The sequence below is a fragment of the Cydia strobilella genome, chromosome 13 (genome assembly GCF_947568885.1).
Source record: "Cydia strobilella chromosome 13, ilCydStro3.1, whole genome shotgun sequence".
Lineage (NCBI taxonomy): Eukaryota > Metazoa > Arthropoda > Insecta > Lepidoptera > Tortricidae > Cydia > Cydia strobilella.
Window position 1 is genome coordinate 14,181,090 of NC_086053.1, and position 14,413 is coordinate 14,195,502.

Genomic DNA, 14,413 nt, shown 5'->3' on the forward strand with positions numbered 1-14,413 from the left:
TGTGTGGTAAGTAACCTTGTGTCTTCCGTGCTCCGTATACTTAGTTGTTGAAGTGGTCTGTGATGTAGAGATAACCTGTGTGATAATGGTTATGTTTTTGCATAGTAAAGACAAACATAGAAGAAAACTTATCTATTTTTAAGAGTTCCTCGAAATAATGGGTGAAGATCGTGCTGTAAAGAGGGCATACTTAGGTCGACCGACTGGACGCTGTCCTGTCATCATCATCATAACTTATAAGCTTTGCTCTTGTCGGTGGAGTCATTGACAATCCTTTCTTTCCTGAGCCAGTCTTTTGATTAGCTCTTACGATGCATTCTCTTTTACTTGTATGTGATTCTAGGCTTTCCACTGCCTCTCGTCTTTTCAATTTTGCTTTCCAGGATGTTAAAGAAAAAGTTGTCGTTTCGTTTTAGGTATCCTAATAACATCTTGCCTCTCCTATTCCTTATGGTATGGTTTATCCTGTCCTGTAGGTCATCCTAAGTATCGGTGGGCGGTTAAAGTGGAGACAGATCTCCGGAAGCTCGGCGTCAGTGAAAACTGGCGTGAATTCGCGCAGGACCAGGTAAAATGGCGTGCTCTTGTGTTGGAGGCCAAGACTCATTTTGGATCATTGCACCAAACTAGTAATAGAGTTCCATATACATAGTCTCCTAGGAATCCTTAATAGTTTCACCACCTCCGTCTGTCTGTCCTGCAGTCTTGTAGTAATGCAGCTGCTGAAGCAATTGCCACTCGGATATCACCTTTCAGGTGACGTTCGGATCACAACTGTAGCTGCATTACTGTTACGCGTCGTTGTTGCCGCTGCTGTATCTCTCATTTTCTTCGATGCGAATGAAAGCAATTTGACTTACATTCGCCGCAACATCACTGCCCCGATTATGGCGTTCATTTTGGTCACTCGATCTATCTATATATCTTTTATCGAGGAAATTGACATTGATTTAGGAAATTGATTTAGTCATTACGCTACACGCCGTCAACCTGAACCGGCCTAACTGTCATTAAGAAAGGAAAATCTAGACTTAAGGCCGTTCCATCGGTTTGCCGCTGTCTTTGTCACATTTCGCAAGAAAGAACGGGAAAGAACATACGCGCCAAGTGTCAATTTTGATCGAATTTTGTCGGTTTTTATTTATTTTAAAAACGTTACCTTACAATATCGAAATTCTAAAGCTATGAAATTACTATTTATGTTAAGGTTGTTTTTTCTTCTTTTTTTTATAGTCACATATAATCACATAATAAATAACTGAGTAAAGTAGGATTAAAAGTCCGAGTTAGAGGTTACTTTGGGGATTAATTGTATCGAGCGAAGTGTCATAATTCGTGTATCGGAAGCTATGTTGTTAAAGATAATATAGTCAAGAAATACATATATTTTTTCCACGTCTACGAATATCAACGCCTCTTAGAAAAACATGGTCATATAAGGAGATTTTTCACCTTCTGGCTCAGGGAACCGCCTTAAGGTCTCCACAAGTCCGTACATAACGAGTAGGTAGTAACAAATAAAACATAGTCATAGTTTTATTACTTTTACTTCTTATTTAATATATTTTTACGAAAACTAGTATGAAGGGGGAAGGCAACCGTCAAAGGTTTTTACAAATGGCGCCAGTATTGGTTTCCCCAGTTTCTAGTTCTGTTCTATGAGATTTTGCTTAAAGGACTATCATCCATCAGGCTATAAAATTTTAAAATAAAAACAAGAATTTAACAATATTGGTAGGATTGACATTCGGGAAACTTATGCGGGCGCCATCTGTAGAAAACTTCGACCGGCCAACCCCATTATAAAATATGTTTACAAACTATAAAACTCCCGTGAGACTCAAACATATTAGATTATTTTAAACCGGGTCACTCACGTATTATTAAGTCGAATAGCTCGACATGTTTCGGTCCAATTTATACGAGGACCGTCTTCACGGAGACACGACACGTCTTCACTGGTCGAGGGCGCGGCGTGTACACCGCGTGTACACGCCGACTTAATAATACGTGAGTGACCCGGTTTAAAATAATCTAATATGTTTACAAACTGCTGTAATTTTAATAAAGTACTGTATCTTATTTCGAATATCACTTTCAGACTAAGGATATAACGGTTAGCATTTCATCGTAAAGTTTTAGGTAATCACTGTTTCTGTGGCAAATAAAATCCTTCACTTCGTAACACACATAATATAGTTTCCATCATAATATTCTCTGTTATATTCTATCTTCCTTTTCTTCGCATGACTTAAAACCTGTATAAAACATACACATTGCCAGGAGGTGGCTGTAAAGTAAAACTGTTTAAGCGAATTTGAATACACCATGAAATTTTCTGAGTGATCCTAAGGACTGTATCGTTTATTATGGGTACAACTTTACTTAGCCGCTTTTACTTGGTACAATATTTTTATGAGATGACATTACAGTGTATATAAAAAAAAATGGAATTAAACAATAAACTACAAAACTAACTAAAATATTTTATTCAAAAAGACCTCCGCGAGCTGTACCGGGTGCAAAGGTGCCCATCACACTTGCCGCGTTACCACGTTGGATAGCGATGGCCAACCTTTGCACCAGGTACGAACCCGCGCGAGCATCAGAGGTCCTCTCCCTAATCCTATGTCCCACCTCCCTAATAAACGATATGGCATCAGACCCCCAACACCCCGTTGTCTCGAAGGCGAGGGGTACAAAATAATAATTTGCCTCGAGGATGGAATATTTCGTTCTCTTTCTTGAAGCTGCCGACTCTGCCGCAGCGCCAGGTGTCTGCACCGTCCGGCTGAGATGTGACGCGGCGAAAGTGCTGACGCACGTGGCGTCCCACAGTAGGCACTTCCCCTTCTGCCATGGCACCAACGTTAAACCGTCCGGCCTTTTGCCATCGGTGCGACAGAGACCCGGTGGTTCCAGAACACACGGTATGTTTGCGGATATTAGGGCTCTCCGGACGATGTCATTAAGCGCGTGGTGTCTGGGAAATCTTCCTGAGCAGCGACAGCAACTCAATGCGTGATGGCCATTAGCTTCCACCGTGGAGCCGCAGATGCATTTGTGAGATATGCAAACATCGCAGCCCAGGCGAAGAGCTACAGCCACACGCATTGAGTCACTGTCGAGGAGTGTTCCCAGGTGAGGGGAAGGTAATGCCTGTAACCACGCTCCCGCTTCTACCTTTGACACCGACCGGAGTCTTGCCAAATCCACACCCGTAGCAGCACTCAAGAGACGGGCAAGTGTGTTTCTGGCACCCGCGTCATCCCACGCTCTCTGCACTTGTGGAGCCTCAGGCACGGACACAGTTGGGTAACGATCTGACCATATTGCCAGCGCATCGCTAACAAAGGGAATCGTAACCCTGTCTCCATGAGAATGTAACATTTTAGAGACAAGGTCAACGACCCCATGCGCTGACGCTAGAAAGGCTGGCAGGCCTACGTCCCTCGCGCGCCGTAAACCCAGACCACCATGACGTACAGGCAGAGAAGCTTGGGTCCACTGGTCATCAGAAAGCGACACATTTAAGATGGTTTCTGTTGTATCCTTTAAGGTGTCGTCAAAAGAAGACACTTCATCAGGACACAACCACGTCGGGGTGGTTTTATTTTTATTAAAAAATTACACATGTGTTTATTTAGTGCTTTAATAAGGTAAGTACACATTTCGGCCTGGGAGCTATACGTAAAGCATATGGTTTGGACAAAATTTATCCAATCCTCCCGAGTAGCAATAACGATTTTGGACAAATACAAAAAAAAAATACGGTTTACGAACAAGACGATATTAGACAAAAAAAAGTCGTACTATGTTAACAGCAATTACACATGATTCGTAAAGCGAAACATCTGGGCATAGTGTAACAAATTCTTTTAGTTAAAATAAAAGTAATGGATATGTGCATGGTGGCCTTTTATAGAATGGCATGTTTGTTACGACAACTCCGACTTTGATATCCAATATAACTATCATGGAGTGTTTCTATCGACCTGCACTTGTCGTGGTTCAACGCCATGAATGTCCGTTAGGCTTTGGTTTTTGGTAGATTATTTTAGATGTCTCCCTCGTTCCGCTTGCGTCAGAAATTGACGGGACTCCAAAATTTTGAGTAAAATGTCGTTTTTATGTAAAAATAAAAATTCACCACATTTATTCTGTGAATGCTCAATTGAGCAATCATGAAGAGGACACTTAGATAACATGTTTTGGCAGCATATTAACCTTTTGTTTCTATAAATCGTACCAAGGAGTCGGTGAAATAGTCTCAAATTAAGCTGGATAGGCTTGGCCGAATTATATTTGCTAGACGATATTGAAAGCATCATAAAGTCCCTAAAAAAAATATGTAAAGCCTTCTTATATCAGATATGGCGAAAAAATACCCTCAGATCATACCCTAAGAACATAAATAGTAATACAAAAAATACACATCTAAACAGTTAGACCGTTTTATCTGTACCCATAATAAACGATACAGTCCTTATTATCTGATAGGTTAAGTTCCTCCAATCTTACCTAGACAGTTCTCAATCAAAGTTTATAAAAGACTAAGTAAATGGAAACAAGTACGTACGTACCCACGATACTAAAGAATAAGTTTATTTATTTCTTACTGTCACGTAATTAAAATGAAATTCAGACCGAACGCGTTTGCCTTTTCCACATTATCTCTATCAAAAAGGCACTCACAGACAGGACGCACCCGAAGGCCCAAAAGTAAAACAATCCCCCAACTTGCGAAAGAGTAATGGCGCAGCCCGAAAGACAACTATAGCTGTTACTGAGCGCTACTTGATTGGCACTGTTAGCCTTCGCCACCACGGTTATACCAATAGCTTGTCTAAAAAGATGGTTGCAAATACCAGCTTCAAATAATCTCTCGAGAACTTTTTGGGACCCCGTCACAATCAAACTGTCTTTCTTGACCAAGATTTCTTGATATACAGTAATTATCCTGTGCGTAGCTCTTAGTATCTTAGCTTCATCCTTGACGGCCGTAGATGCTTGCAAGAGGTAAAAGTATTCATCTAATATCACGGTCACACCGTCGCTTTCAAGTACCTTGACGCTGCAATCAAAGAAATCACCGCAATCCTTCGACGTGTTAGCAAAAGCTAAATATTTACTCTCCTGTATAAAGTACTTCTTTATTGGATGCAAATAAGGAATACGACCGGAGTTTATAACGTCTTCATTGGTTTTAAAAGAGATCGAAGGTCCATCAATTGTTAAGAAACTAACCAATTGAATGTTCATATAAGATGACACAAACATACATAGTATCAAATAGAATACATCTAACATCTTATGTTTGAAAGACTTAGGTTCTGGCAAAGACGATGTCCCCACAAGTGCACCCCAGCTGTACAATATGATGTCTCTAAAAAAGCATTTCTCATTGTCGTATTTGCGAAAACAATATGATGTAATTGAGTACAATAAATAAAAGATGTCAAAAAAGTATATTTCGTTCAATTTGTGTACTAAATTGACCCAAGAACGGCCAGGCCTATGGGCGGCATAAATCCAGATCACAGCTTGCATTGCATATATTCCAGAGTAAGACACGCGATCGCCATAGATTCTGTACAGCCCACCAGCGGACAAGTCCAAGCTTCCATTTAAAAAAAAATTTGGTAAATCAGAACTACTGTCAGTACTGTCTAAATAATGCCAAATTATTGACGCGTTGAAGTAATCAGCGATTATTTTAATAATTTCCACGTCACTACCCTCAATTTGGGGTATCAATTCGTAATTTTTCAATTTATGCTCATTTGGAATCTTCGAAAACGGAAACACTGTAGCCATGCCCACTCTGAGCGTACAATTTCTGAAATTCGCTTTAATCAATTCAGGGAAAATAACATCCGTTTCTAAGGTGCCGTTAAGACAGATATTTATTATATTTGGTTCAAATTTCTCCACAGGTTCACACGTTTTTTCATTCATCGTCGGTGGGAAAGTAATAACATAATATTTATCAGCTTTCGGATCCGGTATGATAAAAGTTATATCACGATCCATGTATCGTCGTACAAAAGCTTGTAATTTCAAATCATCTATTAGTTCAGAAATAATTACAAGATATTTAACTCTTTTGTCTGTACGATATATTTCAAAGTCAAAAAGCGTTTGACTATTTTCGAAATGTACAATAACAATAACGTTGCCGACGTAAACGTCAAGTGTTTGGTTCACGTCGTGATTGCCTTTATCCTGTATTGTAATAGGAATGTCTCTTTTGGCAAAAGTCTCAATCATTTTCTTAAAAAATATATCATAATAATTGTCATCAGTATCTGATTCAAGAATCAGTATGGTTGGTGAAAAGATAATTGTAATTTGGGTAAGATCCACGACGCACTCTATCAGTGATTCATCATTGAGATGGCTTTTCTCAGCTTCTTCGAATTCAATTATTTTAGAAATATATATTTCATTTGCATTTTCGTTTTGAAATATCGTAAGGAGCACAATCCACGCAAACATGTTTCTCGAAGTAAAGCGACGTAGTTTATGTGATGGTCGTTTTAAAATCTGTTGTATCTTTTTTATGACTAGACGACATTTATATTTAAGGGGCTACGGAACTCAATGTTTATAAAGGAACATTTAATAAAATTTATTTGATAAATTAAATTACCAATGCTGATAAATTAAAGTTTTTTTTATTGATATTAAAGCATTTATTTATCCATTAAAGGCATATACAACGGTACTATACTAAACTAAATTAATGACTAGCTTAAATCTAAAATACCCAATGCCCTTGAAGCATTGTACCAAGGATGCTGGCGGCACGGCATTTCCTCGTTGTATCGCAATGCTGATACGTTGTTCGAGGAAGCCACCAGCTATGTATGTTTTTGTATTTATTACGTATAGGTAATCACATAGGTAAGGTCGCTAAATTTAAAACTACCCAGCAGAGCGTTACAAATAATATCATAGTTTAACAGTATTTATAACGAGATTTATTTTATTACAAGTTTAAAACATTAAAATTGGGAATTGAAGCGTCATGCTTGTACGATTGATTATAAAAATAAATGAAACATTGATATTTAAGTTAATAAACTTTGGATGCTTTTCTATTGTATCAAAGTATATAGGTACATATTTATCTATTTAAAAATGTATGAGTACAGGATGACTCACGTTAGACCGGGCCGTGTCCGGGCCGGAGCTTCCGGCGCTTACTTTTCTATGACATGACAGGTGATCACGTGGTGCTTTCCATAGAAAATAAAGCGCCGGAAGCTCCGGCCCGGCCCCGGCCCGGTCTAACGTGAGTCATCCTTATCTCGTCGCAGTCTAAAGTATAAACTTCATTTTGTGTATGATTATCTCAAACATATTTACTTATTACATATTTCTATTTATTACCTATACTGTAGTTTTGGGGGGGGGGGGGGGGTGAAAGAGTCGATTCCCCGGTCCAATCTATGCAAAAAAATCTTGTTCTTAGCAACTACGGCAAGTTGTTATCATTTTCGTATAACTTAGGGGCGAGGAATTCCTTTGAAATAATTATTATACCTTTTCATACACAAATTTTATTTTATTATAAACGTAAACCTGTCCTTAAAATTTTATTTTATTATAAACTTAAGCCTCCTAGCTTTAGCCATTTAAAAAAAATTAAAAAAAACTGGGGACGCAAAAGAGGAGGAAGTGGGGTAAAGGATTTTAACGTGTGCTTCTTTCAATATTGAAACACATACATAAAAGCTACTTGCATGCCAAGTTTCGTGCTGTTTTCCGGATGGGACCGTATTTCAGGTTAACAAGCCGTACTAATTTTGAATAATAAATAAATAAAACCTATATCTGTATACAGTGTATAACCATGAGCATTGAAGGCATGATTCCCCTTAAGTTCCTATCAGTAAAAGCTATTTCTAGTAGTGCTCACTGATCAGGCGACGAAGTAAGTTGTTTAAAATTATAAGCTATCTGGACAAATGGCCGTGGCTTTAAGGATGACTCACGCTGGACCGGACCGGGCCCGGGACGAGGCGTCCAACATATCATTTTCTATGACGGTTGATCGGTGAACACGTGGTGCTTTCCATAGAAAACCACAGTGTGGGATTTTTTCATCGTGTTTTTATGATTTAAAACGTTGCTTCATTTAATAAGAAAGCCAATGCGGAAACTCCCAGTCATCTATCATGTTTACTTTTGAAGAAAAAAAAATGTTTAAGATTATCAAAACCTGTTCATATTTTCTCTAAGTAATGTCAAAAAAGCACCAACATTTTTCTTGTGACTTAACGGGACAATATTTAGCAACGTCAAAAAAATACAGCACTGTAAAATTAATAATTCCGAAGATAATAAATGTTATTGTTTTTAAGTATATTTTTTTATGGTTTATTGATGATCACATTTTATTTTAGCTCAAAAGGACGTCTGAGGAGTTTACCTACCTTGTCTCAAATTTTCACAATTTTATCATGTAGAATTTAGGATTTATAGTGTCTCTATGTTTTTGTCCCATTTCCATGGAAATAGGGTTGTCACAAATAATATGAAAAGTGAAGTTTCCGCTTACTTGACTGCTATGATTCTTTTAGATGTGCTAAAGTATGTGGTATCAATTTATAATTAATTTTACGTCTTATCTTCATCTGAATAAAACAGACGTTCATCAACTGTGAGTGACAAGTTCTCGTCTTCATTGATTTCAGTACTTCAATAGGCTTTAAAAGTGACATGCTTGTTACGGCCGAATAGAAAAGTCTCAGTTAAACGGTACCTATTGAGGAAAATCTCACACTAAAACGAAACGCCGGAAGCTCCGGTCCGGCCCCGGCCCCGGCCCGGTCTAGCATGAGTCATCCTTTAACCGTCTCGTGAGTTGTTATACAGAGCTTTTAAATGTACACGAACTTTTAGCTTTCAAAGTAGGTATAGGTTATATTTAGACATTATCTGTGTGATAATTATAGGTATTCCACAATATCGTCGGCCTGACAAGACTATCGGATTGGTTGGATCAACCGAAATAAAATGTATAAATTTCAACCGAAAAAATAAGGTAAATTACATAATATCAGAATTAAGATAGATATAATTATAAAATTAAACGAACTTACCTGTAGAGTTGGCCGAAAATAGAAATTTAATACTCGATGACACAGCTGCCAACTTCATTACTTTTAAAGCACTCATGCAATCACTGGACTTGCCTGTGAACTCCAACTTCCAATAAAGGAGAGAACATTACTGTTAGGAATAGGAATGTACAGGGTGGGAGGGCGCTACCTGTTGTAGATGTTCAGAGGTTGGAGTTACGGGCAAGAAAATAAGAATGTTATTTTCCATAGTTAATATTATACCGAACCTACATTAGACTTAGAGAAATTAAAAACCATATGATCAGATCTATGGTCTCTTGAAGCTGTGAAAAAATCAAACTTCTAAGTTAACTTAAAAAAAGATACGGCCGTTTATGCCGCAAAAAACGTATATTTCGACACTCTCAAGGGAATCAAAATTTATAGGGTACTTCCCGTTGATCTAAAACTACGAAATTTGGCAAGTAATATCGTCATACACTATTTACTGGTAAAATCAAAATTTGTAAAAAATTAAAATAAAATAAGTTAAATTTGTACGGAACTCTCGGCGGGCGAGTACGACTCACTTGTTGGTTTTGTAATTTTTTTGTCGATTTTACTTTTTTGTCAGTTTGATAAAAATTGGTATGTTTGAAAAGCTCCTTATTCTGGTCGGAATAAACACGAAATCCAAGTTTGGGACAAACTGAATGAGAATTTTTCATACAAAAAATGTATGAAAATTCCCATTGAGTTACGGAAAATTGCATAAGCTCAGTGTAAGATTTTGTAGGACATACGGTGAAATTGCGCTTGTTTTGTACAGAATAAGGAACTATCTATCCACCAAATAATATTAAAAATCTGAGAAAAATAAAATAACGACAACAAAATGAAATAAAAATGGCTCTCAGACAATGATGAACGTCACATGGTTCATGAATATTTCAGGTTGATCTACATATAGATGATATAGACATAGACAGTAATCTAAAATTATTTTTGAATATCAATTTATAGGTGTGGTGACATGCCTATCTTCTATACATAAATGTATTTGAGCACACAAACACAAATCAAAAGTTTTTCTTTTGTAACGATGTATCATATCTTTTTTCTTCAAGAAAATAATAAGACTTGGTATTGAAAAAAAAACATTTATTCGCCAAAACAACAATATGTTTCTCGCAGTCCTCGTAGGTGTGGTGTGGGTCTTAAGTAGGTCTAAGGGCCTAGATAAGATGACAATCGTACATCAATAAACGCCAAACGTATAGAAAAAATGTATCGGAATGACAGATGCTACGAAAAGTCACGTGACTATTTCCATACATTTATAGTTTCGATTGACGTTTTTTATAAACGATTGTTATCTTGGCCAGGCCTCACAAGCAGAAAACACACGACTATAATATATTATTTAGGAAAAAAAATTGACGTTTCATATATGAAAAAAACATATATGTAAAAAGTATAAAAAGGAAACAAGTAGGTACGATACTTAAGAGTAAGTTTATTTCATAATGTTACGTAATAAAATTTAATTCACACCGAACGTGTTTGCTTTTTCCACATTATCTCTAACAAAAAGGCACTCGCAGACAGGACGCACCCGAAGGCCCAAAAGTAAAACACTCCCCTAACTTGCGAAAGAGTAATGGCGCAGCCCGAAACACAACTATAGCTGTTACTGAGCGCTACTTGATTGGCACTGTTAGCCTTGGCCACCACGGTTATGCCAACAGCTTGCTTAAAAAGATGTTTGCAAATACCAGCTTCAAATAATCTCGCCAGAACTTTTTGGAACCCCGGCACAATGTAACTGTCTTTCTTCAGCAACATCTCTTGATATAAAGTAATTATCTGGTTTGTCGCTCTTAGTACCTTAGCTTCATTCTTGACGGCCGTAGATGCTTGCAACGAGTAAATATATTCATCCAAAATCGCTGTTACACCATCGTTTTCAAGCACTTTAACGCTGCAATCAACAAAATCACCACAATCCTTCGACGTGTTAGCAAAGGCCAAATATTTACTCTCCCGTACATAATACTTGTTTTTCATATTCAAATATGGAATACGACCGGAGTTTATAACATCCTCATTTGTTTTAAAAGAGATCGAAGGTCCATCAATTGTCAAGAAACTAAACAATTGAATATTCATATAAGATGACACAAACATACATAGTATCAAATAGAATACATCTAGCATCTTATGTTTCAAAGACTTAGGTTCTGGCAAAGACGATGTCCCCATAAGTGCACCCCAGCTGTACAATATGATGTCTCTAAAAGAGCATTTCTCATTGTCGTATTTGCAAAAACAATAAGATATAATTGAGTACAATAAATAAAAGATGTCAAAAAAGTATATTTTATGCAATTTGTGTACTAAATTGACCCAAGAACGGACAGGCCTTTGGGCGGCATAGATCCAAATCACAGCTTGCATGGTATACATTCCAGAGTAAGACACGCGATCGCCATAGATTCTGTACAGGCCACCAGTGGACACGTTCACGCTTCCGTTAAAAATAAATTCTGTAAAATCAGTACTCTGCTGTTCGTTGTATAAATAATGCCAAATTAACGACGCATTGAAGTAATTAGCGATTATTTTAATAATTTCCACATCAGAGCCCTCAATTTCGGGTATCAAGTCGTAATTTTTCAATTTATGGTTATTTGGAATCTTTGTAAATGGAAATCTTGTAGCCACGCCCACTCTGAGCGAACAATTTTTGAAATTCGGTTTAATCAATTCAGGGAAAATATCATCTGTTTCTACGGTGCCGTTGAGACAGAGTTTTATTATATTTGGTTCAAATTTCTTTACAGGTTCACACGTTTTTTCATTCATCGTCGCTAGGTAACTAATAACATAATGTTTTTCCGCTTTCGGATCCGGTATGATAAAAGCTATGTCGCGATCTGTATATCTTTGTAGAAAATCTTGTAATTTGAAATCTTCTGTTAGTTCAGGAATTATTACAAAGTATTTAACTCTTTTGTCTGTACGATATATTTCGAAGTCAAAAAGCGCTTGACTATTTTCGAAATTTACAATAACAATAACGTTTCCGTCGTAAATGTCAAGTGTTTGGTTCACGTCGTGATTGTCTTTATCCTGTATTGTAATAGGAATGTCTCTTTTGGCAAAAGTCTTAATCATTTTCTTAAAAAAATTATCATAATTGTCATCAGCATCTGATTCAAGAATCAGTATGGTTGGTGAAAAGATAATTGTAATTTGGGTAAGATCCACGACGCACTCTATCAGCGATTCATCATTGAGGGGGCTTTTCTCAGCTTCTTCGAATTTAACTATTTTTGAAATATTTATTTCAGTTGCATTTCCGTTTTGAAATATCCAATTAAGGAGCACAATCCACGTAAACATGTTTCTCCAAGTAAAGCAACACAGTTTATGTGATAACCTTTTTAAAATGTCTCTAGGCGGAAATAATTACACGACGTCATTTATATTTAAGGGGCTACGGAAGCCAAAATTTATAAAAGAACATTTAATAAAATGTTTATGATTAATGTACCTAGGTAATTAAATTATCTATACCTATTGAATTTAATTGTATTTATTAGGTATAGGTAATCAAATAAGGTCTGCTAAATTTAAAACTACCCATCACAGCCTTACAAATAATACTATTATCATAGTTTAAAAATATTTATAACGGGATTTATTTTATTATAAGTTAAAAAACATTTCATAAAATGACTTTAAAATTGGGAATTGAAGCGACATACTTGTGCGATTGATTATAAATTTATTCAACTTTGGATTGTATCAAAGTGGATACGTACATATTTATCTATAAAGTAAAGTAGGTAATAAAAGTTAAGTATTTATTCATGTTAACTGTCTACATAAGATGACATATATAGGAGATATCGAACTAACAGTTAACTATTTAAAGAATGTACTTACGAGTAGGGATGTATAATGTATAATCATCACATAGTCCAAAGCACAGGTCCAAAGTATAAACTTTGCTAAGGCTGGGAAAAGGTAATTTTGAGTATTAATTATCACAAACATATATTTATTTATTACATATTTCTAAAATTTATTACCTACTGTAGTTTTGGTCGTACAAAGTATTCTATTTTTCCATACAGTTAAATCCACATAACTAGCGACCCGCCCCGGCTTCGCACGGGTAGTTCAACTAATTTACACAAAACCTTTCCTATTGCAGGCATGATTCCCCCTTAAGTTGCCTGTAAAAGCTATTCCTAGTACTGCTCACTGTTCAGGCGACGAAGTAAGTTGTTTAAAATTACAGGCTATGTGGAGTTGTGGACAAATGGCCGTGGTGTTAAGGATGACTCACGCTAGACCGGGCCGGCCCAAACCGTGGTGTCCGACATGTCATTTTCTATGTCGGCTGATCGGTAAACACGTGGTGCTTTCCATAGAAAACGAAGCGGCGGAAGCTCCGGCCCGGCCCCGGCCCGGCCCCGGCCCGGTATAGCGTGAGTCATCCTTTAAGCGTCTCGTGAGTTGTTATACAGAGAGCTTTTATATGTAAACGGACTTTTAGATTTCAAAGTATATAATATTTAGACATTATCTGTGTGATAATCATAGGTATTCCACAATCTCCTCGGTCTGACAAGACTATCGGATTGGTTGATAATTATCAACCGAATAAAATAAAGTAAATTACATAGTTTCAAAATTAAGATAGGTATACTTGTCTTAGATAATCTATCGGCAAGTGAATTTTACACCACTGATATTATACTACTTATCATACAATAATTTGTACATTTTTAATTGTGTTTCTTCAAAGATAGATATAACTCCGTAATAGATGGATACAGTCTAAGGAAAAAACGTGCCTCGAAAATCAAGAATATTTGATTCTCGTTCAGAGGGCGCTACTAGTTTTGGCCTACAGTCGTATAGATGGCGTTGACGGTTTCGTTTGTTATTTAACAATTTTAACGCATATCAGTAAAAGAACATGGGTCAAAATCATCAAAATAATTAATGCAAATAAAAAAAATCATTTATCTATATTTAAATACATTTTATCGTGTTTTTACAAATCTTCAATTTTAGTTTTAAAGTGTGTCGACAGATGGCAGTGAATTTACTGGGGTTACAAAATTTACTATGACAGTACCGCTCTAGTATAAGTTACTCTATGGTTTCTTTTAAATTCATCGTCATGTTAGATTAATCTATATGCTTGTCTAGTTTAGGTTACTTTTATTTACATAGGTTTAGTTATAGTTTAGTGTTAGTATGTTAGATTAAGAATCAGGTATTTAAATTTATAATAGTCATAGTAATATCTGTATTTTTAAAAA

General features: G+C 36.6%; 1 protein-coding gene across 1 annotated transcript; it reads right to left on the minus strand.

Annotated features, from left to right (window-relative positions):
- Positions 1–4,622: 4,622 nt before the first annotated feature.
- LOC134746872 (uncharacterized) lies at positions 4,623–6,498 on the minus strand. Its single transcript, XM_063681446.1, has one exon. The coding sequence runs from the start codon at positions 6,496–6,498 to the stop codon at positions 4,642–4,644; it is 1,857 nt and encodes a 618-aa protein (XP_063537516.1). The 3' UTR covers positions 4,623–4,641.
- Positions 6,499–14,413: the final 7,915 nt, after the last annotated feature.